The 26145-nt window shown below is 44.9% G+C and overlaps 1 protein-coding gene across 2 annotated transcripts; it reads right to left on the bottom strand.

Moving 5' to 3' along the window:
* Nucleotides 1-1139: 1139 nt before the first annotated feature.
* pabpc4 (poly(A) binding protein, cytoplasmic 4 (inducible form)) lies at nucleotides 1140-21064 on the bottom strand. 2 transcript variants are annotated; one of them, XM_072690033.1, is made up of 14 exons: nucleotides 20335-21064; nucleotides 12749-12942; nucleotides 12377-12492; nucleotides 9233-9372; nucleotides 8709-8803; nucleotides 7194-7331; nucleotides 7011-7106; nucleotides 5177-5446; nucleotides 4327-4540; nucleotides 3654-3787; nucleotides 2866-2956; nucleotides 2478-2608; nucleotides 2056-2175; nucleotides 1140-1546 (listed from the first exon to the last, which is right to left on the bottom strand). In XM_072690033.1, exons 1-13 carry the CDS (start codon nucleotides 20528-20530, stop codon nucleotides 2080-2082), a joined length of 1911 nt encoding a protein of 636 aa, XP_072546134.1. In that variant the 5' UTR covers nucleotides 20531-21064; the 3' UTR covers nucleotides 1140-1546; nucleotides 2056-2079. The 2 variants fall into 2 exon arrangements, with proteins under 2 accessions (XP_072546134.1, XP_072546135.1); XM_072690034.1 differs by having other exon boundaries at nucleotides 4342-4540.
* Nucleotides 21065-26145: the final 5081 nt, after the last annotated feature.

The following is a 26145-nucleotide window of genomic DNA, read 5'->3' as shown; positions in this document are numbered from 1 at the left end:
GATCTGCACTTGAGCTTAGATTATAAAGCTTGTTTAGTCTCCTTCTGATCAACCTGTGGATGACATTTTATCATTAGATCATTATTGGAGAACTCTTTGGGCACCTGGTGGTCTGCCCTTGGGCCGAGCTTGCTAGGACGGCCTGATCTGGTCATGTCGGTCAGATGTTCCACTTGTGGATGATTTGGTGGACAGTGGAACGGCTTTTTTCAGATTGTTCCCGGACTCATCTGCTCACCTACAGCCTTCTTTCTGAAGGCCTCCGAGAGCTCTTTGGGTCTGGCCAGGATGGTGATCTTCTTCAGCACTCACTTCAACCATCAATCAAGAGCAGACCAGACTAAACGTCTGAGGTTTAAATAAGACAGACTCCTCCAGAATCCTCTCGAACCATGTTCTGATCATCTGATCAACAATTTGTAATTCTACATATGGCTAATGAATTATTTCTATTGATTATATTTGGTAAATGATTAAAAAAACATTAATTTCGTTTGGTTTGTTTTATGTTTAGTTCTAAAACATTAATATCTCAATATTGTTCACATGAAGATCAAATGTCAACATGTGCAAATATGTTAAATATGTTTTTCATGGGGTGTCCTAACACATTTTTCACATGACTGTATATAGGCCTATATCCATAGGCCTAAAAAATATTGGGCCCATTTGTAGAACAACAGCAGGATATATATATATATAGTTTTGTTACATATTTAATATGCATTCAATGCTGTTTCAATTGAAAATATGTCATATTGGAATTTTGATACTTAAATCTGGCATTTTGACTAAAGACCATACTTCCTAAATTATTGATTAATTTCTACCCATGGTTTTTACAGCGGGCTCCTTGACCACATATGTAAATTGGCCCAAATTCTCAGATCTGAGAATGGCAGACTGAGTGTGTTTTTGCAGTTCACACTGCCACTTTGACTTGCTGTGTAAACAAAAACTCTCTCTCTCTCTCTCTCTCTCTCTCTATATATATATATATATATATATATATATATGTTATATAGCCTAGACTTATAGCTTTCTATAGGTTATAGGCTTCTATAGCACTGTAATCAGACTTTTCTCAGACTCTCTGAAAGGGACAAACACTGAGAGAACACATCACGCCACAGCAAAGCTGAAATAGTCATCCCTTTATTTAGAAGGCCACACCACTCAGGGTTTAGAAGATGAAAGAGGACCAATCAAACCAGCAAACACACAACTCTCAAACGAAGGAAATGATCCAAGTCTGATGGCCTCATAGAAAAAAGGGTCGGTCAGTCCTGTCCACATTCGGGAGCGTCTTCCCCGTGAAGAAGCGGCTCCGTTTAAATACATTTTAAATAGGCTATCGATATTTCTTTAAAAATTATTACAGAGTTAAAAATATAAGCCCTGCAACAACAATTGATTTCAATGTTCAAGTATGATTTTCTTTCATTTTTACTCTTTTTTTAAATGTTTTTATTAGATATGTTTTTAATATCTGGTTGTGAAATGCACCAGCCAGTGTAGTTCTTTCTTCTCAAGCTTTCGCTGTAGCCTGAAAGAGACAAGAGAAAGACAAGAAATCAGCTAAAGAAGTTCAGGTTTATTTATCTGGACAGTAAGTGCTTATTAATACACACTCCTACAGAAAGTGGTGGTGGTGGTTCTTCATCACTGTGTTCATCATTAGAACATCATTAGAAGTTCTCCTCTCTCATGGAGTCTAGTATTATTTAGAGTTCTCCTCAGATCAACACCTGGTTTGGTGGTAAATCAGAGCTTAATGATGGTAAATCAGGTGAGCTGCTGCTGCTGCTGCTGCTGATGGAGTTGAACACATCCTCCATGCTGTGCTGGCTGGACTGGGGGGGGGGGTCCAGGAGAACCCTGGAGGAACCGAGCTCTGTTCTTCAGACTAGCTCACCGACAAGATCTCACTACTTTCTTCAGACTGGATTTATGTTCACCTGCTTTATCTGTTCTGATGAGATCTGGAGCTTCTACAGTAAGAGCACAGTTCTGTGTATCATGTGAGCTCACGTCGGTCCAGTAGGCATGCATTACCATTCGGACAGCGGGGTGTACTTGTCAGGACGCAGCAGCGGTGGGAGCGCTCACGCCTACTTTCTGCGTGGCGTCTTTCTTCGCCTGGTGAGCCTGAAGCACGGCTACAGCCTCCTCCACCTGGAAGCACACACAGGGCAGGCTGGGTTACTGATGATGATGATGATGATGATGGGTTATGGATAACATCAGAATCTAATGTTAATTACAGTACCAGTCAAAAGTTTGGACACACCTGGTTGAATGAATGTGTGCTAGGGTGTCCACATTTTTCATGGGGGTTCAAGTAGGCCAGCTTTTGACTGGTGCTGTATATAAAGACCATCATGACACTACCTCCACCATGTTGGACAGATGATGTGGTATGAAATGTGTTAAATTAGTGGGTACAGCGAGTGAGAGCTTAGCTGCCCGAATCTGACCTTGGAGCGCAGGGACTCGTGGGATTCCAGCATGTGCAGCAGCTCAGAGTTATCGATCTCCAGCAGCATTCCTGTGATCTTTCCTGCCAGGCTAGGATGCATGGCCTGGATCAGCGGGAAGAGACGCTCACCTGAGACAAAAATGGATAAACAGAGGTGATGTTCAATCAGCTCGCTCACATTTCCACCCGCTCCAATAAACTACACTGCAGTAAAAACACTGTGCATCACTTCAAGATAAATGGGCGGAGCTAAAGCACAGTCAGCTGCACGGGCAGTTATATGCGACGCAGTGTCCGCTATCAGAAATGACAGATATCACTCATTGATCCAGTTTTCCTAGACGTGGCAGGTCTGCAGCATGTACCGGGACACTGTTAACACTCACCCAGCATCTGCTTCTGCTCTTGGGGAGGGGCCGCAGCCAGCATGGAGGCGGTCAGAGGCTCCTGACCCTGGACATGGACTGCAGGCTGGGCCTGAGCAAAACACACCAAGCAGTTTAGAAAAGGAGTTTATAGCAAATGTCTCTAATAATGCTGGTATTAAACCTATCACCAATTATTTATTTATCTTATTTTTATTTTATTTGATATTTTACTAGGACTGTATGTGAGTCCAGATTTCCATAAGAAATATATTTATTTAAAAAAATAATATAAATATTTAGAGTAAAAATTAATTGTGTATGTTTGTGCGTCCCTCGGTTTGACTTACCACCCCGTCACACTACCTAGTTTCATCATAAATAATGTACTGTCGCTTTAAATGACACCAAAAAGACAAAGTGACACTATATGAGCTTTCAGAGCAGCCCTGATTTAAAAAAGTGTTCCTTTAAACTGATGAAAATAACATGAAATACATTTTTAATGTTAGACAGGGTTCGTCAAGCTCAACCCAACCACCCCAGTCAGATAGAGATAATCTAAAAAGAGATGTTCCATGTTCGCATGAAATTTACCACCCTGTCACGTTTATTATTAATATGGCTCCCGCGTCTGAATACAAAGGATAATACTAATGAAAACTGTATGGCTGGTGTTGGGAACAAAGGCACCCACTTACTCAGACAATGTACTCTCATATATGTGGCTATACATGTGTAAAAAATCAAGGGTACATTCGCTTTCGCATTCTAACAGCAGTAGACTCTCAGTCCTCAGAGGAACATACCTGCTGTAAGGCAATGGGCTGCACCACCTGCGGCTGAGTGTTTCTCACCGCTGTGGCGTATTTGTATGGAGGCATGGCGCGGGGAGCGGTCACGCCCAGGGCGGGCCGAGGACCCATGGGCTGGCCGGTTCCGGCTGTTGAGCAGAGGGATGAAAGAATGTTAGGGACAGTCATTAGAAGCATCACTGCCCAACCCATGACCTAGCAAAGCTAATTCCCCTACATGCAGAACAGTAACACTGGTCCAGTAGTGACTCCTTGAGACCGTTTGAGGCTCTTGTGGAAAGCTTTCGAGAAGTTTGAGGACTAATGTAGCTAACAAGTCCTAGAATGGAAAGTAATGCACTGGGAAGCTGTGGCCTGGAGAACCTCCCAAAAAGTTGGACAGTCCCAGAAACCAAAGGATAGAGGCCTGTAACTTCCATTACTAGCTAAATTAGCCTTGTAGCTCCAGTGTAAAACTAAAGGAGCAAACTCCAGCCACCAAACATGTCTTGGCTGATCGACTGCTTTTGGGAAAATTGTGGGATGTTGGGGAATTTCACTTTTCACAGACTGTTCCATTAAAGGCATGACTCACCCAGCCTGCTTAGAAGTTAGCAACATGCTAATTCATGCTTAACGGGGCCCACAAGCGATTGCACTTGAACATGTCAGTGTGGGGTCTGCTCACCCACTCTCTGGGCACCTGTTGGTATTCCGCGGGGTCCTTGTGCCGTCGCGCTGGGTCCGAGGTGGCGGATGTTGGTGCGCGGGCCCGGCTGGCGAAGCGAGTTGGGCATGCCCTGGAAACCTCCCTGCCCTCTGCCCCCTTGCTGCTGCCAGCGGGGGTTCGGCCGCATCTGAGCTAGCTGGTTGGGGGCGTAGTACGTGGTTCGGTTCTGGGCCTGCAGAATGGTGGGACACACAGCAAAGCACAACATTCAAAGCCTGTTTTTTTGGGGGGGTGGGGGTGAGGGGGCAGATGAGCAGCTTTCACTTGTTAGTACTGAACTAATGAATGCACCCATTGCTGACACAGATGTACACAGCTTGTCTAGTCTCTGTGGAGAAGTATTGCCAATAAGTAGAACTATCTGGAGCAGATAAACAAGAGGAACCTATTAGCACCATTCTGCCTAATGCCAGGCGTGGGCTAGTAGAGGGGTATAAAGCCCCCCAGCATTGAGCTTTGGAGCAGTGGAAGAACTATGTTCTCTGGAATGATGGTTGCTGCTCCATCCACTACTTTTGGGATGAGTTGGGGAGCTGTGGATGAGGTGGGGTGGTGATCATCCAACATCCTGACCTCACTAACAATCTTGTAGCTGATTGCAATCAAATCCCCACAGCAATGATCTAGCAAATATAGTGGAAAACCTTCTTTCCTGGAGAGTAGAGACAGTTACTCCAACAAAAGCAGGATGCATTTTAAAAGAAACACTGAATGAGCAGGTGTCCCAATACTTTTGTCCATAGCTTCAACTGCCCACAGACATTACAGCAGCTGTAATCATGGCACTGGCCAAAGTCTCTCCACTCACTTGCGGCACAGCAGGCATGAAGTAGCCACTGGTGGGCTGGAACTGGTTGATGATGGCGTTGGCGGGCATGGCCCTCATGCCAGCGATGCGCTGCATGTACTGGTTGGTGAGGTGGGCTTTGCGCTCCTCCTTGCGCTGGGCCAGGGCCACGTACAGCGGCTTGGAGCCCACGATGCGCCCGTTCATCTCTGTCACCGCCTTGGTGGCCTCCTCCGGAGAGGAGAAGCACACGAAGCCGAAACCCTTGGAGCGGCCTTCCTCCAACATCACCTGTAGGACACACAACAGCTTAGAGCCAAAATGTCAACTGAATGATTGCCAGATTGGTGTAGAGCCGGGACCAGTTCATTAGTTGCCTACCTGGGACCAGTGGAATCACTCTCACCAGTCACCAATGACTATAGAAAACATGGAAGCCATGGATGCATTACCTTCTGTTCCATAGAAATGAAGCCCAAACTGCCCAAAAAGTTTGTGACACATTTGTAACCAGGGTCTGTGCTTCTCCCAGACCAAGCATATCTCAGACCGCCTTCATTAAGCTTCCAGCACAGAAGCAGAGCAGATTCCCCCCTGGAATTCCCAGTTTCTCACTCAGCTACTCCATGTGCCCAACCAACCCCAGCCAGCAGAGGCGATAGAGACACTGCGCTGTCCATGTCTTCTACAGTCATTGGTCTAAACAATCAACCTAACATGCCGCACTCCTGGGCAACAAGAAACACCTTGTCCCCATATGTCCCCAATATTGTTGCATACTTTTTTTTTTTAACCTAATGTTCCTCCCCATTTAAAGATGACCAGTTACCCAACCCACTCATTGGTACTGTCCCCCATCACATGCCATGCTCCCGACACTGGAAGTTCAACCAGCCACCCCCTCTTTTCGAACTGCCACAGAAGCATCAGGCTAGCAGACGCCCGTGCCGGCCAGAATCACACTGAAGTGATGTGGGGAGGCAGAGAGAGACGTCTACCCAACCGGAGAGAGTAAGGCCTTGTGCTCTCTCAGGCTCCGGCTGCTGATGGCCGCATGCAGCATGATATGGGATTCGAACCATCAATCTTTTGGTCATAGTGGACCATAGTGGACCACTTGGGGTCCATAGTTTTGCTCACTAGAAAAATGGGGACTCCAAGTGGTCCAGCGGACTACGGCTGCCACATTGGAGTCCCCATTTTTCTAGTAAGCAAAAGTCACCATGGGAAGTCCCCATTTTTGATTACTAGAAGATTGGGTGGGTTCAACAAAAGGGGCCCAGATCTATATTTAGATCCTGTTTAACATAACTAGAAGAACAGAAGCTAAAATTCTGATCTATCATCAATGAATCATCTTTAGATCCCAAACCCATGTCTTCTGTATATAGCAAAAACTAAAGATCTGAGCAGTTCCAATATTTTTGGTAGAGATTGTACATAATTTTATAGGAAATAAACCGTTGTTTGATATTCACAGTTAATTACTGGTGAACTGGTTTTTGTGTTTTTTACCAACGTCATATTTTCACTAATGATAGAGGTTTTGCAATCTTCTATGTGCAGTCGTGAAGCTCAAAGACTAGAGAGACATGGAGCCAGACAGACTGAGAAGAACAAAAAGAGCTTTGTTTAAGTTTCCAGGCCTGAGAGACGGAGACGAATCCCACAGAGAACCCAACTAGGACCAATGTTGATCATTTAATTAATCAGGTTTTTGCAGTTTTTGTGTACAGAGACCAAATCCCAACACCCTCCAATAGGATTCTGAAGCACCAACAGCTGCTGTTTACAGAGCCTTACGCAACTTCCAGACTTTCAGTGAAGTGTCGGTAATGTGTGACCTGAAACTAACCTTAGCGCTGGTGATGGAGCCAAATGGAGAGAATTCCTTACGCAGCTTCTCATCGTCAATGGTGTCATCCAGATTCTTAATGTACAAATTCACGCCCTGCAAAATCACACGTCCACAAAGTCAGATCTACTGAAACTGTAGGGTACAAATACCACTAAAGACGTCCCCAGCCATCTCAGTTACCTGGTATCTGCTGATTCTCTCCTGCTTCAGCTGCTCAAATTTCCTCTTCAGCTCAGCTTGCCTCTCCATCTTCTTCTGAGCACGCCCGACAAACACCGTTTTCCCATTCAGCTCCGTGCCGTTCATCTCCTCCACTGCCTGAGAGACGAGACACTCGTTAGCCAGGTATACAGCTGCTGTCTGTTCTCCTATACTTCCACCCCTCCATCCATCATCTGTCCATCAGTCAAACGATCCCTCCATCCTTCTACCAAGTCCCCTATCTATCCATACATTCCTCCATACTTCCATCTGTTCATCCACCCATCCAACAGTGCAAACATCTCTTTTCCTTCAATCCATCTATTCTTCTTTACTTCTGTCCATCAATCCCACAGTCAATCGATCCATCCATCTTTCAACCAATTTATCCTGTTAACCTTCAATCCACTCATTCATACATTTATCTGTTCCTCCATCAGCTCCTCCACCCATGCAACCGCTCAAACATTCCATTAACTCCAACAGATACCCTTCCTTCAATCCATCTTGCCATCCTTTCGTCCATCCATCCATCCATCCTTCAATCATCTAGTCATTTTTCTGTTCATCCATCCATCCATCCATCCATCTTTCAATCATCTAGTCATTCTTCTGTTCATCCATCCATCCATCTTTCAACCATCTAGTCATTCTTCTGTTCATCCATCCATCCATCTTTCAATCATCTAGTCATTCTTTTGTTCATCCATCCATCCATCCATCTTTCAATCATCTAGTCATTCTTCTGTTCATCCATCCATCCATCCATCCATACATCTTTCAATCATCTAGTCATTCTTCTGTTCATCCATCCATCCATCCATCCATCCCTCCATCCTTCAATCATCTAGTCATTCTTCTGTTCATCCATCCATCCATCTATCCCTCCATCCTTCAATCATCTAGTCATTCTTCTGTTCACCCATCTATCCATCCATCCATCCATCCATCCTTCAAACATCTAGTCATTCTTCTGTTCATCCATCCATCCAGCCATCCCTCCATCCTTCAATCATCTAGTCATTCTTCTGTTCACCCGTCCATCCATCCATCCATCCATCCATCCACCCTTCAATCATCTAGTCAGTCTTCTGTTCACCTGTCCGTCCATCCATCCATCCATCCATCCTTCAATCATCTAGTTATTCTTTCGTTTATCCCTCCATCCTTCAATGAATCCATTTACTGATTTATGCACTCTTCCTTGAGCCCTTCCCCTCATTCATCTGGTAAATCAACCAATGCATTTCTCATCTACCCATCCACGCATCCATCAATCTCTCCCACCTTCCTCCATCTTATCCATCAATCCTTTCTTTAATCCATTCATTCCATCAACTCATCCTTCTTACAATCCACTCATCCTTCCTTCTATGTATTTATCCATCAGCCCCAGCACACAAGGTTTCCCCAATGTTTCAGCTAATGAATCTCTCAGGTGATGAAACTTCACATCCACAGTGATTCCACAGGGTTTCCCTGACGGTCTTTCACCTTGTTGGCATCCTCGTGTTTCTCGTAGCTGACGAAACCGAAGCCTCGTGACTTTCCTGTGGGATCCGTCATCACCTTCACGCTCAGAGTTTTACCTGCAGGCGAGAACGAGGATACTGAACCTCACACTTTCAGCTACAGGCCAAGATTAAACATTCATTTACAGTAAAGAAAATTGTTTCTTCTGAAATCAAGGGTATTAAAAGAGTTGATCCTGCTTGTGTTGGAGTAACTGTCTCTACTGTCCATTTGATTGCGTTCAGTAATGAGGATGTTAGTGAGGTCATGATGTTATGTGATAACTACCCCACCCCAACTCACCCCAAAAGTAATGGATGGAGCAGCTACCATCATTCCAGAGAACACAGTTCTTCCACTGCTCCACAGCTCAATGCTGGGGGGCTTTATACCCCTCTATAGCCCACGCCTGGCATTAGGCAGCATGGAGCCAATAGGTTTTGATATAGAGGTGTGTGAGTTAGCTTCAGGCATGGTACGGGCCAGGCCCACCTAGGACCTCCTACCGTATTTATCGAAGATGTCTTTCAGCCTGTCGTCATCCATGTCCTCCCCGAAGTTCTTGATGTAGACGTTGGTGAACTCTTTGGCTTTGGCCCCCAGCTCTGCCTCTCTCTCCTTCCTGGACTTGAACCTCCCCACAAACCTGCAGAGCGAGCAGAAGAGCGTAGCTTGTGTGAAAGCAGCTCCTCTAAAAACCTGACCGGCCTCGGAAAGAACAGAGGGCCAAAGCCCTGCTTCCCTCCCGGCGGAAACAGCCTCGGAGAAACGCTGAGGACTGAGAGCGTGAAGTGAGCTCCTCCCTTTTTTGGTAGGTTTGTGAACATGAGAAGTTTGCATTAGGGGTCCCCAAGAAGAGTGAGGGGGAAAAGTGATAAACTATGGTTGAGAATGATTACTCCCAGGTCACGGGAACCTGCATGAAGATGGAAATGAAAATTAGCTGAGGTTAAGCTACGACTAGCAGACAGACAAACATTCGACGCACAAACGGACACAGGACACATATGGGGTGCATTCAAGTAAGGCTGGGATTGATTGTCAAATAGTCTTCCATCATAAACTGATGAATTATCACTATTATGAGCTCCGCCTACTTTAAGGGTCCACTATAAGGGTGTATAATTAACAAATACAGACTATACGAGGGCTGTCCAGACATTTTAATAGAACGGGTATCGGCTTCTGCAGTTCCGATCCACCTCCGATCCTTATGTTTGCTGCAGCAGAGCACCATCTGGCGTCCTCTAGGCAAAAAATACCCTAACCAGAGTTCATCTGCGACATTACTTCGGTGAATAAAACTAGAACCAAGCTTTAACTGATAAGACCTGCGACATGACCATTAGCAGCCAAAACAAAAGCTAAAGTCGGTTCTAATGCTAACTCTCCATTCCACCTTAAATAGTGTAGCAGTTACACAGTGTACAGTTCAACAGCAGAGCATAACTGCTGCGCTATTTAAGGTGGAATGTAAAGTCAGCCAGTTTGGTTGTAGCTGTGGAACGATATTTAACTCCATTATCTCCATTTGGGAAGATCTAACGTTCCTCCCACATCTGGTCAGAATCTAAACTATGGTGGAGTCTGCTGAACCAGCTCTGATTGGCGCATTCAGAACCGAGGAGTGTCAACGTCTATAGTGATAGCAGACCTACAAAGTGGCAGGTGAGCGCTGTGTTGTGTTACTTGAATGCACCGCTGAACTGAGAGTCTGTAGAGATGGCTGTGAGCTGGAAAGGGAGGCTGGAGGATGCGGAGGGGAAGCTGAAGCTGAAGAGAGGAGAGAACACTAACTACATCTTCAGCTTCCTGAGGTTGAACTGTACCTGGCAACGCAGGACACTCCCATGCTGACCTTTCTCGCTTTGCATTGGTGCATATTCGCCATCACTACAACACACAAGCATGGTTACACACTCACTCCTGCGCACACACACACACACACGCATACAAACACACCTGGACAAAACACACAGGCAGGTGCTCGATATGATGGCGGATCAGATTGCTGCTAACGTCACTGGAGAGCTCAACGCGCTTGGAGGAGAACCCTAAGCGGCAGTACTAATGAACAAGATCTCCATGAGCTTAAATGGGCTAAATCCGCGAAATGCTGCAGTGCTGTTGCCGCGGAAACAGCCCAGTTTGACGTCCCCTTTCTAAGGAATAAAGAAAGCTTGGATCAGTAACAAATTAAATACAAGGCACCAAAAAGAGTGAGGACGTCCTGGACTTCCTGGACGTCTTGGACTACCACCTGAACCCCTTTGTTAGCCACCGCTCTGTTCACCCTGTTCACCCCACCCCAGGACTGACCATCACAGAGCAGGTAGTATTTGGGGGGTGGGTCAGTCATTCTCAGAACTGCAGTGACACTGACTGACATGGTGGTGGTGGCGAGTGTGTTAGTAGTGTGTGTTGCTATGGTGGTTTGAGTGGATCAGACACAGCAGTGCTGCTGGAGTGTTTAAACACAGCAGGGTCGCTGCTGGACTGAAAACAGTCCAAAAAAAAAAAAAAATTCGAATGGGCAGAGTACATCCCATCAACCTCGACTTGTCTGCAGTTCGGTCTCTGCAGTTTGGTCAACAGTACATATTGAGTTGAGCCTCAAAAGCACTAGTAAAAAAGCTGCCGCTCATTTGCGCTAGTCCGTGACTCCTCCCCCTTCATTTGTTTACTGTTTATTTCCATCAGCGGGTCAGAACTCTCTCCTCTATCACATGACGTCCCCAGACTGGGAGCAAGGCTTCCCGACAATGGAGCTCTGAGCCCTTGCTAGAACTTGATGAGCAGCAGTTAGATCGTAGGGCCGGTCTAGAGCTGTGGGATCGCACTACATACAAACACAGTAAATACCCTTTCGTTATTTCTCAAACACAGACATTCACATGGATTTACAGCTCTAGAGTGAAGCAACTGTCTGACTGTCTGCTCATCACATAGGCCTGCAGGAGTCTGAGAATAGGCGGTCCACCTGCCGTGCAATATGGGGGAATTTAAGCAATTACTGAAAGATTATTAGCTGGAATTTACTTAACTCATGTTTTTGAGGCTCAACTCAATCTGTATTTTTACATTTGTGGTACTTAGCTGACGCTCTTATCCAGAGAGACTTACAAGGTTACTTCATAGTGTTTTGATAAAACTCTTATTGGTGTAGCACAGCATAGTCACTCAGACTGGGAAGCGAACCCCAGTCTCCAACATGGTGTGGTAGCTCACTGGCAGTATGAAGTATGAAGACGTCCATGGCAGAGACTCAAGTAGCCTACTGCATCCCAACAGTTTCCAACATCAACATTTTAATAGAACGTTCTCCTTATTATGGCTTGTAGAAGAATGTGATTTTGGGGAGGGGGGGTAGTGCACTATAGACCCCTGTGGCGCTGCCTAAGCTTTCAGCCTTTGTTTTCCTTCCATTACTTTAACTTTTCTACTTGAAGTCGTTCTGAAACCAGTACTTTTACACTTTTACTGGAGTAAAAAGCTTCAGTTGATACTTCAGCTTCTATAGAAGTCTTTTAAACCCTCATATCTCCACTCACTTCTATCTCGATAAACCCCCAGTCTCTTCAGTCTGAAAGGGTCAGCTATGAGTGTTAAATCCCGCTCCCCTCGCTCTATCACCCTGTCTGGACACTCACACCTTGCGGTCGTTCAGGAGCATGCCGTTCATCTTCTCGATGGCGCGGTCGGCGGCGTCCTGCGTCTCGAAATGGACAAACGCGTAGCCTTTTGACCCGTTCTCATCACACACCACCTGCAGAGAGGAGAGCGGTCAGCTCAATGTCCAGCACAATTTTTGGGGGTTAGTTTCAGATGATGTTCAACTTTTCTAACTTTTAAAAGAGAGGATATGGTCCCTCAACACAGTGCGATGCTTTAGTCAATGCAGTTTGCACAATGCTAAGTGGTGACCAAGCACAGGCTGGCAAACATCCATGTCCTGGCTGGTTAAGCTACATTAAAACTGTACATTATTGGTCAAGCTAACACTTAAATATCAATGACCCTACCTTGCAGGACAGGATGTTTCCGAAAGCCGAGAAGGTGTCGTACAGGGCCTTGTTGTCGATGGACTTGTCCAGGTTCTTGATGAAGACGTTTCCCACTCCTGATTTCCGGAGTGACGGATCTCTCTGTGACCACATGATCCTGATGGGCTTCCCCTTCACCACATCGAAGTTCATGGTGTCCAGCGCTCTCTCAGCTGCAAGCCAGAAACACAGTCTGCTCAGTCTGGACACAGTGAAACAGCTTCCAAAACAAGAAGATCCTGGACAGGGGTTGAGGCTAGTCCTGTCCTGTCTGGAAATCTTCTATTGGAAGGAAAAAACTTCTTCCTAACGTCAGTGCGGATGGGGGCGGAGCTAATGTAGTGTATGTAAACGTGTTGATTGTTGTGACATCACAAAAACGATCCAAACTAAATTCCCCTTTTAGCGGTTTAGTTTACATTTCTGATATGTTTGGGGATAATGGGTACGTTTTGACACTTTGTCACCATGGCTACACGGCGCTATGTCACACAGGCTAAGTCCCTTTAAGTCTCCAGACTATAGAAGGACTTCAGGCATGTCAGCATGCCCTGAGAACAACTTGGCCCTGAGAACAAGTTTAGCATAGCATGCTAACAGGGCGCTCTCCACTGTCTGCTCTAGAGGATGAGTAATTGCATCATACTGCACACACACACACACACACACACACACACACACACACACACACACACAGGATTTATTTAGTTTAGCTAGAGCGTCTTTAGCTGCCTCTCCAATCTAATCAAAGGTAGCTGCGGGGGTCTACATACGGGTGGGTTAATTGGCAGCATCGAGATTCCGGTCATGCTGCTAGACATCAGCAGCCGGGCCCGAAGAGAGCACAATTGGCCTTGCTCTCTCCAGGGTGAGTAGACAGCACTGTTCCCATCACTCCAGCGTGATCGCTGGCCAGCTCTTGCATCTTCTGGCCGATGCTTTAGAGCCGGTACCCGGCGCTTTCCATGCTGCGTCGGAGAAGTCAGGTGTTTTGGCCTACACCCTCACAGTGTTTGGCCGCCCACAGTTGGGAGCACTGCACGTCATTGGGGAGAATATGCATAACCCATAACATCATATGCAATGCTCCCAACTCTGGGAGGGTGAAGACAGACACGTGCCTTCTCTGACACGTGCACAAGCCAGCCAACGTCTCTCTCTCTGTCTTTTTTTTTTTTTTTTTACTATTTGCGGTAATTGGGGTAATTGGCTATCCAAATCGGGGAGAAAATGGGTAAATCTGAAAAAAGAGCAGCTGAAAAATTGAGTTACGAGCTATTTATGGTTTACAAACCCACAGAAATGAACTAGGTGGACCAAAAACATGGGAAATCAGGGGGGAAGTATGATGTGGGCCCTGTAAGGAAAGTTCCAATAAAAAATACAAATAAGTGTGGGTAATTATGGATAAAAATGATCTCTAACTGCGAAGCAATGTCTAAATAAAATGGTCTAATTATCAGTAGTAAATATAAAATGTATATTAAATATGTATATATGTATATATAAATATGCCCCATATTAAATGATATTATCGGTTCTACCAATTTTTTGGCCCCCTAAAATCGGTATTGGTGAAAATCTTCATATCAGCCAGGCCCTCACACACATCCATACACACACACACACACTGTGAAATGTCGGGTAAACAACATGGAGCAGCTTTGCCGTTGCTGGCATCAGCAGTTTGCAGTGCGATTGTGTTTAACATGGAGCTGTGGGTGAGGGGGGGCGAGAGGGATCAACCAAAAAGAGAGAGAGAGAGAGAGAGGGGCGAGATGGGGTGGGGGTACAACCTGGAACATTCCCATCTGCCCTGTCTCGCTTTACTGGCCTACAGCAAAGCAACCTGGAGCTTTCTAGCTGAACACAAAACCAATAGACCAGCCCAACTGACCAGCGACAGCTAGCCCCACCAACAGCCGTCTACTGTCCTAGACGTAAGGCCTCCTCCGTCTTTACCCCGGCCTATTTCCAGCACAGTCCACAGGAATGTGACCCAGGGCAGGTTTCTGGAGTTATCCAATCCCATTTTGGGCTCCAGGACTGAATACAATCCCTAAAACAGTGAAGGAAATGTGTAGCTTTCGGCACTAATCCACTATCCGCCCCCCCCCCCCCCCTCGACTCTAGAGGTTTCACATGAACTTCTGAGGAGAAAAACCAAAAACTTTGGCCTTAGTTGACTTAAATAATGGTCAGTTAGGGTCAGACAGTGATCGTGTCCAGCTGGCTGGCCGGCATTCGTTTGTTTCACGAGCCCCGCGCTAGATCGGTTAGCTCAGCCGGAGAGCCGAGCAGGTCTATATTTAGCCCAGTGGGGTCCTGTGAGCTATGCGCTGGCAGCCACGGCCGGCAGAGAGATCCCTGCCCATTGATGGAGATCAGACGCCTTGGACAAAAATGTGTTTTGAGGCTCCGACAACTGCTTACACACACACACACACACGCACACACACACACGCAGCTGGTTAGCGCTAAGAAAGCTAACCGTTTCTGGCCTTCAGTTTCTGGCCTTCAGTTTCTGGCCTTCAGTTTCTGGCCTTCTGGACAGAGAAACACAGACAGACAGAAGGAAAGCGAGTGGGCGCGTCCTTGAAGACCTACAATTAAACCGTCCAGCATCACACTCCCTTTACGACTGAGCGGAGCTCAAAATAAGGGCTTTTTGATTTGCGTCTCAGTTCAGTCGACTTCTGAGCGCGTCTGAGAGTTTTATCACAACCCTGTGGCGCTCCAAAGTTCGCAGACCCGTCCGTATGCCCACCCGGTCGAATCCCGCACGCAGCTGGGCCGCTAACACGTCTCATCACAGGCATTAAAAACGCGCTGACGTTGCACATTTTCAGCTAGGGCCATGGAGTTCAGCTCTGACCTTTTGACCTCTGCGCTCTGAATAGGAGACCCATGGGGCAAAGGGCAGCCCGGATTGAACAGCCGGTTGCCGGAATACAACAGAGACACCTCCTATCTCACAATACCACCAATGCTAGCAATGCTTCTGTCATATTCTGTTCAGGAAGCTCAGAAGCTCATGCTAACTGATGATAACATGATAGGGGGAGTGGGGGGACAATCTCTGGGCTATCTGGGACTCCTGACTACGGATGGCTATAGCAGGGCTAAGAAGCTCAAATCTGCCGCTGGAGTCACTGACTGTGGCCTCGCTTTAAGGGTTGATAGGAACCTCAGTCACAGTCGGTTTTGTGGATCATGCACTGGCTGTTATTAACAGACAGCAGAGCTTAGTCATGCTGAAGCCACTGTGTGAACCCATTGTGTAAACTGGACTGGAGTTTGAACTGGGATGCACTGATATGGGACCCTTAATATTTGATATTTTATATTCTTCATGTGTGTACCTGTCAATACTGATACCTTAATAAAATTAATTCATGTGGGGATATATATAATATTTTTTTAAATTCTATTGGCTATATTATATTGCAAATACTTTAGCTTATTTACAATTATTTTATTTAAAATATAGATATTTTTGAATTATTTTATGTTTTATATTTGTATGTAATATATTTTATATTTTGATTGTATTTATAACATTTTTATATTCCCTAGTTATATTATATTATTATGTTCTGTTATTTATTTATTTATGTAGTTAGTTAGTTATTTTTAAACATATTTTACTTTCTGCTTTCCAAAGATTCAATATACCTACGGTCTAATTTTGGTTTGAAAATAAAAATAAAAACACTGGGGTGTTATTATGGTACAATATGTGCCATAACATTATAAACTGAATAGTAAATAAGCAGCTAATTTGATGTCAGACCACCATGATGTTATCTTATTTATTTACTATTGACTATGACTTTTTTTAATCATATTTCTTCTTTTTTTTTTACTTCTGCATGATGTAATAGTTGGGTGTGGTTTGATATGATATGATATGAAAACAGGGGTAATGATGTCTACATATTTACAATACAGCAACTTTATGTACTGTTCAAAATTACCACTGAACTTTCACATGTCTTTTGAAAAGTTGTCATAAGCTGATGTTGGAAAAATAATGGTTATTCTAAAAAACATGTTTTTTTTATATTTTCTTTGGGAACTATTTTGCCCTATAACACCCTGAAAGCACCTTTCCGGCATACATTTAAAAATAAATAAATAAATAAGGTTTAGCTCCCATTTAAAACTTTATAACCATTTATTTACTATAATAACTTTCTGCAAGGGAACTTTTTTAGATTTGGATGTCTGGTTCCATTCACCACCACTGTGAACAATTCTATTTCAGGACGTTTTTCCAGAACAGAGAGTTTCGCACCAAATTAATCTGAATGACGTTGTTCACACTTTAAACATTCAATTATGTGAGAATTTTAAAAAGTCAGTGGACGACCCCTTAAATGAGGCCCTGCTGTTTTACCTATGATGTATTTTGACGAGTTTTTTTTTTTGGCAATACCTCCCACCCTTACCTGGTACATACAGCAGCCCTGCCACCTCTGTGCTGTTAGACAGGGCTCATGTTTCAAATACAAGCCTTCAAATAACCCGAGAGACGAGGCAAGGCACGCTCAGTCCTGCGAGTCACAACTATTTCCATCAAGCAAACTGCCAGCGCCCCATCACACCTCCGATCTCCCAGCGCCGCAATGACACGACACCAGCTCCAGATGTCATTACGGAGCTCATGTCTTGCACCTTCTCTCCGGGAGTCGTCGCACAGGCAGGAAAAACACTAATTTTACGATAGTGCTCTCCCTGGATGACTCTTTAAATAGCGCAAATGGGTCACGCCAGGTTGCCAAATGTGGGCCAACATGGTGGCCTTCCACTGGAGCTTCTGAGAAGACCTGTTTCAGACACTAAAGCCTGAGTAGCCTCTCTGCCCACCAGCCTGGGGAGGAACACCCCTCATAATGACGAGCCCCAACTTCCTGAACAAAGCCCCCATATTCAGATCACATGGCAGAACTGGGACACTGTGTGTATGTGGGTCAAATACCACATGTTCAAATTCCCGATTCCTTATCAGTGAGCTGAAGATCTGTCAAGGTCAGAGACGAACTGCAAACTTTCAAAGCTGCCATTCAGAGGCTTTCAGAACAACACTGACGTTCCAGTCTCCATTACAGTGACACTGATCATTACATCATCCTCTGATCACCCTCAGCAGCACGACTCCGTTAAAGAACACCTGACGCTACAGTGCGTCAGCGTCTCCGCCCGCTGTCACTCTGCTGTCATTTTTGATCAGAACTAATCATTACTTCTCGTCTGCATGGTGGCTGTAATGAGTCACAGGAGCTGCTTGGTATGACAGGTTTGTATATGAAGCACGTGCAGGCCATCAGATTGACCCGATAATGAGCCACTAATTTACTTATAATCCCCACTTTAAAAGACAATAGATTCCTATTACTGTTATAACCACTATTACTACTATTATAACCACTACTATTACTACTGCTATAGCTACCACTACTGCTGCTATAACCACTACTATTACTACTAATAGTAGTACTAATAGTACTAATACTACTACTACTGTTATAACCACTATTACTACTATTATAACCACTACTATTACTACTGCTATAGCTACTACTATTACTACTGCTATAGCTACCACTACTGCTGCTATAACCACTACTATTACTACTAATACTACTACTACTACTGCTATAACTACTATTACTACTATTATAACCACTACTATTACTACTGCTATAGCTACCACTACTGCTGCTATAACCACTACTATTACTACTACTATAGCTACTACTACTACTGCTATAACTACTATTACTACTGCTATAACTACCAATATCACTACTACTGCTATAACTACTATTACTACTGCTATAACTACCAATATCACTACTACTGCTATAACTGCTACTACTACTACTGCTATAACCACTAATATTACTACTGCTACTACTACTAATATTACTACTACTGCTATAACCACTACTATTACTACTACTGCTATAACCACTACTATTACTACTACTGCTATAACCACTAATATTACTACTGCTACTACTACTAATATTACTACTACTGCTATAACTACTAATATCACTACTACTGCTATAACTACTATTACTACTACTGCTATAACTACTAATATCACTACTACTGCTATAACTACTATTACTACTACTGCTATAACCACTAATATTACTACTGCTACTACTACTAATATTACTACTACTGCTATAACTACTAATATCACTACTACTGCTATAACTACTATTACTACTACTGCTATAACCACTAATATTACTACTACTACTAAAACTACTACCACTACTATTACTACTGCTATAACTACTAATATCACTACTACTGCTATAACCACTAATATTACTACTACTACTAAAACTACTACTACTGCTATAACTACTAAAACTACTACTACTGCTATAGCTAATATTACAACTACTACTACTACTACTGTTAATACTACTGCTATAACTAATATTACTACTACTATTACTAATATTACTACTACTATTACTAATATTACTACTACTATTACTACTACTGCTTTAACCACTACTACTTCTACTACTGTTACTATAACTACTACTACTACTGCTATAACTAATATTACTACGACTACTACTGTTACTACTACTGCTATAACTACTATACTTCTACTGCTATAACTAATATTACTACTAATATAACTACTACAAAACATATGTCACACAACAGTATGTTATAATACAATTTAATGATGGTAACTTATTAGTAGAAGTAGATTCTTTCTTCTCTCAAAATAAGCATATAGGTATGTTGTTGTTGTTATTATGTATATATAAGATAGATGCACCCAAAATAATAATAAACCATACAGATCTCACAAAAACTCAGTAATAATTATTATGTTTTTTTTTTTATTGTTTTCTTCTATGGTAGTAATAACAATATAATTAGTATTTAAACATATATATATTTTTAAGGAAACAAATAATACATCTATTTTTTTGCATTAAGTAATTGTTTTGTGTATTATAATAATAATATATATAGTAATTTTGTTAGTACAGTGGTTGCTACAGTAATTACAGGTCATAAATGATCATTATGATTATATTATCACTATAAATCATTATTTTGTAAATATTTATGTCATGCAAATTATGATTATTAGCAATAGGAAAATGTGTAATACTTATAATAATGTTATGAAAATTGTCATTATTATTAATAATATCTTAATAAACTAGTTAAAGAAAGTATGATGCTCTATTAAACAATATTACTGCTCGTGTGTGATATCAGCTCTGTCAGAAGTGAACACACCTACAAACATGTACACACACACACCATGCATCTACGAGCTGCTGCACACACGTGCTCCACTACAGCAGGCAGCTGAACGTCCACCACACACACACACACACACACACACGCCACATAAGCCCCTGGCACCCCCACCCTATCCACCACCAAACAGCTGAACCCACACACATGTGCTCCCGACCACCAAAACCGCACACACGGCACCAAAGTCCCGCAGCAAGCACACACACACACACACACACACACACACACCGCACCATGCCCTTACATACCGTCCGCCGGCTGCTGGAAGTTGACGTAGGCGTAGCCGAGCGACCGGCGCGTGATCATGTCCCTGCACACGCGGATGGAGAGCACGGGGCCGGCCGGACTGAACTTCTCGTACAGCATGGCCTCCGTGATGTCCGGGTGGAGGTCGCCCACGTACAGCGAGGCCATCGGGTAGCTCCCCGCGGTGGCCGCGTTCATAGCGCGAGGTCCTCGGTGTCCGGCTGAAAACGGAGCGGCGGAGGAGCGCGAGGATCCGGCCTGAGTGTGTGCGTGCGTGCGCGCGTGCGTGCGTGTGTGTGTGAAGGAGAGAGAGCGAGACACACACACACACACACAGAGAGAGAGAGAGAGAGAGCGAGCTAACCGGATAGCTGGTGAAGCTTTAGCCCGGCTCCCCTGTAGCGGTGGTCGTGGGGGGGTGGGAAAGTTTCACGAGCTTAAAACACGACAAATCCGAGCGCGCGGAGAAAAACAGAGCCTTTGGGTGGTCCTGAAAAATTAAAAATGTAAAAAATAAAATAATAAAATTTGTCCCCGAGCACCGAGGCCTGCTTCTGACTGAGAGAGAAAAAAAAAGCTTCTTAAAATTTCGTTGTTTTTTTGTTGTTGTTGTTTTTGTCCGCGAGGTGTTTGTTTTTTTATGGATATTTTATGTATTTTATAATTTTTATATTTTTTTTATATTTTTTTTTAAGATACTGAAGAAGAGTGAGTTACACACTCACGGTTGGGTGGCCGGGGAAAGAGAGCGCGTGGGAAACGCATGGGAGCTTTATAAGTGCAGCCCGGAGCGGTCACACACACACACACACACACACACACACACACACAGGGGGAAAGCAGGACGGGGAATGTGCTGTAAAAGGGAGAGGGCGCTGCGAACTGTAACAGCTGTTTCTGCTGCAGCCCCAGCAGCGACCCCTGGGGGCAGATATGAGCAGCGAGAGCTCAGGTCATGCAGGCCACAGGTCAGGCGTGGAGGGCTGTAATGCACAGTTTCTCACACTGAACAGAAATCAGTGTCTAGGTGGAAATCATCAGATTTTCTAACTGTATCTTTAAACAGGTTCATGGTCAAAACTCCCCCTTAAAGGGGTCCCGGAACGGAAAACCAACAGGAACGTACGGCTTGCGCGGCTCAAACCCCACAAAAGGCATGTACTGAGTCTCTTAGTTAATCATGGGTGTGTTTTTTTGGGCGTAATGTGCAGTAATAAAACAATCAGAGTGTCGCTCGCCGTTCCCTTTAAGAGCCAGGTGCGATCTGTCTGACTAGCGGATTGCTATTTCAGTGGTGTAAAGTGTGAGGGGGGGGGGGGGGGGGTCGTACGAGTGTTGGGCTGCAAGCTCCTGTGTTGACAATGCACTGCCGAGATAGCAACGAACGTCTGACGGTTTTCAGTCAGTGGACCCAGACTCTGGCCTACAAAGCTAAGACTGGACCAGCCAGACCCTCCGTCCTACAAGATCCACGGAAGACGAGCGTCCAGACTTTTTGCTGTCCTGCACCGAAGTGGTGGAACAAACTTCCCCTGGGAGTCCAACGCTCGCTGTCCTCAAACCCAGACTGAAGACCCTCCTCTTCTGAGAGTACTTGGGTGAAGAGTAGAGTATTATGGTCTCCATATTGACTTGTGTTTAGTAGAGTCTTAGATTAGGCTTATCTAGTCTATTCTAACGAGCTGAGGTTACTCTTGGGTAAATAGTGAAGTACTTTTGTAAGTCGCTCTGGCTAAGCACGTCTGCTAAATGCCTTTAATGTAAATTGAGCTCCTGTGTTTTCCATTGCGAAGATAACATGCCAAAAACTGACCTGAACACCTCATTTTGAGACCACAGCGCCCATCAGCATGGATATATTCGCAAGCATAATGAGCCCCATAAAGTAGTAACCCACTGATCGAAAAACAGGCCGATTCCAGCTTCACATTGGTGCAGTTTATATACGCCTCTAAAGTTGACATATATTCAGCCCAGTAGCACTTAGCCTTGAAGCTCCTCTGCAGGGATGCTGGTACAGTGAGCAGGTGCCAGGCTAGAAGCCAACCCATCCGACCAGATACAGTCTCTTTAGCTTGCCTGCAGCACATCACATTGAGAAGACAGCAAGAGGACAAACACCAGCAGATTAGAAACTTTCAGGTCATCAATTTGTCTTCCACTTTATTGTACACCATGTCCAAATGTTTGTGGACACCCCTTCTAATGAATGCATTCGGCTACTCTACCTTGCACCCATTGCTGACCGATTTGCCAGTGCACACAAGCGCATTCTTCCCTGGTCTAGGCACTGTGGAGATGTACTGCCAATAGAATAGTTCATCTGCTCCAGAGAGGCCATAGACACCACATATGGGCTAGAGAGGAATAAAGCCCCCCCTCTTCAACCAAGATTAAAGGGGTGGGGTCTTAAGGCTCGTTTTAATACAGTAGATTACAGAAAATGCAATAAATAAGCAGGTGTCCCAATACTTTTGTCCATTTAGTATATCTAGTCAGCCTCATCTTTGCCAGATAACACCTAGACCAAGACATCTGGACCAATTTACTCTAGACAAATGAACCCAAAGTCCTATTATTTGGATACAGTCATGGTTGGGGCTGCTTTGCTGCAGCAGGGTCTGGTCCTAGAACAGCTCCCCGTCCAAGAATTCTTTATATTGGAGGGTGCTTGAGGAAAACCTGAGCCAGTCACTGTAAACAAGGCAGACTTACACAACTGAATTCTGCATAAAGGCTTTGCATTTCTTTCAAAATAAATAATCCCATACCATACCAAAGCCTCATTATTGGGACCACCCCCACCCCCCACCTTCATCTACAGAAGAGACCTCAAGTGAGTCCGGGTTTGCTTCAAGGTTTTATTGACAACATTACAACTGTGATCATCTCATGGTTGGGCAGCAATACTTCAGTCAGGTCACAGCATCTTATCCAGCCTCCTGCAAGCAGAAAGAGAGGTTCAGCATTTGGGTTTGAGGCACGAGAGCTAATGCAGCACCTCTACTGTAGCAACTGCTTCTCAGCACATGAAGTTTTAGCAAGTCAGCTCACAGATCTGCTCAGCAGGAACACCTTAGAAACACTGTCCAAGCTCAAAATGACCACCATGTGAAGAAAGTGACCAGAGCACAAGAACTTCTGGGCCATAAAAGGATAGAAACCAGTATGGATAAGTTCCTTACCTCAGTAGCACCATCAAGGACGACACCAGTTCCTTCTCAGTAGCCAGTTCTGACAACCCCTCATCCTCAGTCTTCTCTCCAACCTCTTGCCTTCTTTGTTCCAGCTCCAGCCTGGATTTCCTGACCCCCTGTTCATCTCCATAGCCAGGTGAGCTTGGTCCATCAGAACCCTGGTAGATGGACTTAGTCAGAGACTCAGACCTCCTCACGGCATCCGCATTAACCTTTTTAAACAACATTTTGGTCTGTGTGACAACCAGAACGTCACCCTCATCCTTAGCTTTAACCAGCTCTGGAACATCGTTTTTTGGAGCAGTAGAGGTCTCCACTGAAGGAACCTGGTCCGGCTGAGGCTCTCGGAAGTTTGTGAACACATCACCTCTCAGATCCTCCTCAGGTTTTTCCAGAAAGCCCTCCACAGATGGTTTGGGGACGTCTCCAAAGCGTCTACCAAGTGCTGAATCTGGGGAGTCGGCCAGAGGGTATCCATCGACCATGCTTGCAAGTTCCAGACGTCCAGATGGAAATGACGGAGTCTTTCGTACGGGATCCTCTCTCTGCAAACGTGCTTCAAAGGTGGCTGCCGGGTTCTGCCAAAGCAAGTTAGCTGGAGCGCCGCTTTGACCTCTGCCTTTCTTCTGTGGATAGCCAATTTCTATCTCCAGGACTGGGCTAGAGTGAACAGGCCCTGGGAGGAAGAGCGACAACACATCTCCTAGGCTTTGGCTTACAATCAAATCTGCAGTTACAGGCCGTGTCTGCCAGGGGGAGCGGTTGACCACAGAGCCGCTGGACACAGAAGCTCCAGACATGATCCAGCCTTTTCCAGTGGATGCGGGTGATGCTCCAGACATGATCCAGGGTTTTCTATTGGAAGTGTCTGAAGCTTCAATTTGAGGGGAAGCAATAGAAGGTCCGTCAGTCAACACCTGCTTCTCATGTTCCTGTTCCTTGATCGACAGTGGACCAGCGCTCACCAGAGCTTTGAACTCTGAAAAGCAGAACATGGTTCTTAAAGGAAGCCCAATCCTGGTCCTAAGATCTACCACCATGGATAAATTAGACCCAACATCTCTTGCTCTATTCAGAGGCCCCTCATTGTCAGGCATGAAGGATTAGGACTAGAGATAATCTCAGCAGGTGTGTAGACCATCTGGACCAGGGGTTAGCTTGGTTCCCATTGCTCCCAGTGGAGACTGGGGGTCTTGATAACAGCATAGCATCTGCAACTTGGTAGCTAAAGTGCAGCCAATGAATACTGACCACCAAAAGGAGCCTCATAGTAAGACGGGCCTCTGCATTTTGTAGCACAGCAGTCACATACCTTGGTCTGGCCACTCAACTCAACCCATCTGGAAGAGCAAAAGCATTAAATGACATTAAGTGGAGAACATGGTCACATCCTTCACCCCCCCCCCCCCCTCCTCCTCCTCCTCCATCAACTCCCTTTTAACCCCACCAGCCATCTTTTCTGGCTCCCTACCTAAACCTCACCCACCTCCTTATACAATTTTTTTAAATCTACAAGCCAAAGGCACGGCCCAAACCGGCAAAGTGACGTTAGCCTCGAGTGATCACGCACCTGGATTTGTCACTTATGTAGTTGCAGGATTTGGTGTCTGGAGTCAAACCATGATCAGAGAGGGCCACAGTACAGTGGACATAACCCTGAAAAGCATTACAGCACAAGAAATCGTCTTAAACCCCAGATAGACATTAAAAGTTAGTCAGACCAAGACACTGTCCAAATGTTGGTGGACACCCCTTCTAAAGAAGGTGTTCAAGTTGCACCCATTGCCAACAGCCACACAGCTGGTCTAGTCCCTAGAACCGTTTCCTGGAATGCCGGTGCCCCAACCAACACTTTCGGGAGGAGCTGGGGAGGACATGGGGTCATAGGGTAGTCAAACATAGACCTGACCAAAACCTTTTGCCAAAATCAAATCCTGACACCAATGCTCTAGCAGAATCTAGAAGAAAGCAGAAATTCTTTCCTGACAGCAGAGACTGTTACACCAACAAAAGCAGGATATGCTCTTTAATGCGCTTGATTTCAAGAGACACTGAATAAGCAGGCGTCCCAATACTTTTGTCCACAGTGTAATTGGGCCTAGACCATCAATAAACCTTTCCCTTGTTGAAATTGGTAGCTGGGGCCCACCATAACTGTTCAGGTAGTCACAGCAAAGGTCTTCAGAACCACCTGAAAACCAGGTGCTGTAGATTGAGGCTTCAAAGCTATGCAAGAAAGGTAGCTATCCAGAAGCTACCCTACAGCACTCACCTGAGAGAGCTTCAAACCGGACGTGTCCAGGAGCAGGTTCACCACGTTGCTCTGTCTGGAGACGAACTTCACCGCAGACTGTTTTGAGGACACACACCTGCCAAGACAAACCAAGTCAACTCTGTCCACCTTGAAAGAACATGCACATAGCACAGCTTTACCCACCCTTTGTTGATGATGAGAGCTATTCTGGACTTATCGTTGAAGTTTGGAGATGGAGCAGCGTAGCAGGAGTGAAGGTAAAGCTCTTGGCCAGGTACACTTGAAGAGCTTACTTGCAGGTACACCGGCTCTCCTCGTTTGTAGACGTTAGTCTCAGACAGACCGTTCCAAGACGCTAACAA

The sequence above is a fragment of the Salminus brasiliensis genome, chromosome 10, assembly GCF_030463535.1.
Source record: "Salminus brasiliensis chromosome 10, fSalBra1.hap2, whole genome shotgun sequence".
NCBI lineage: Eukaryota > Metazoa > Chordata > Actinopteri > Characiformes > Bryconidae > Salminus > Salminus brasiliensis.
Note: the sequence above shows the minus strand (reverse complement) of the source record. Positions and strands in the feature narration are given on the sequence as shown.

What these genes read in the sequence shown, in the direction of transcription:
- pabpc4 (XM_072690033.1), bottom strand. Translation starts at nt 20,530, where the DNA reads ATGAACGCGGCCACCGCGGGGAGCTACCCGATGGCCTCGCTGTACGTG. An exon ending in GCTCCATCACCAGCGCTAAG is followed by an intron (nt 5,447 to 7,010) that starts GTTAGTTTCAGG and finishes TGTGTCCTACAG; the next exon opens with GTGATGTTGGAGGAAGGCCG. An exon ending in AGCCCATTGCCTTACAGCAG is followed by an intron (nt 2,957 to 3,653) that starts GTATGTTCCTCT and finishes TGTTTTGCTCAG; the next exon opens with GCCCAGCCTGCAGTCCATGT.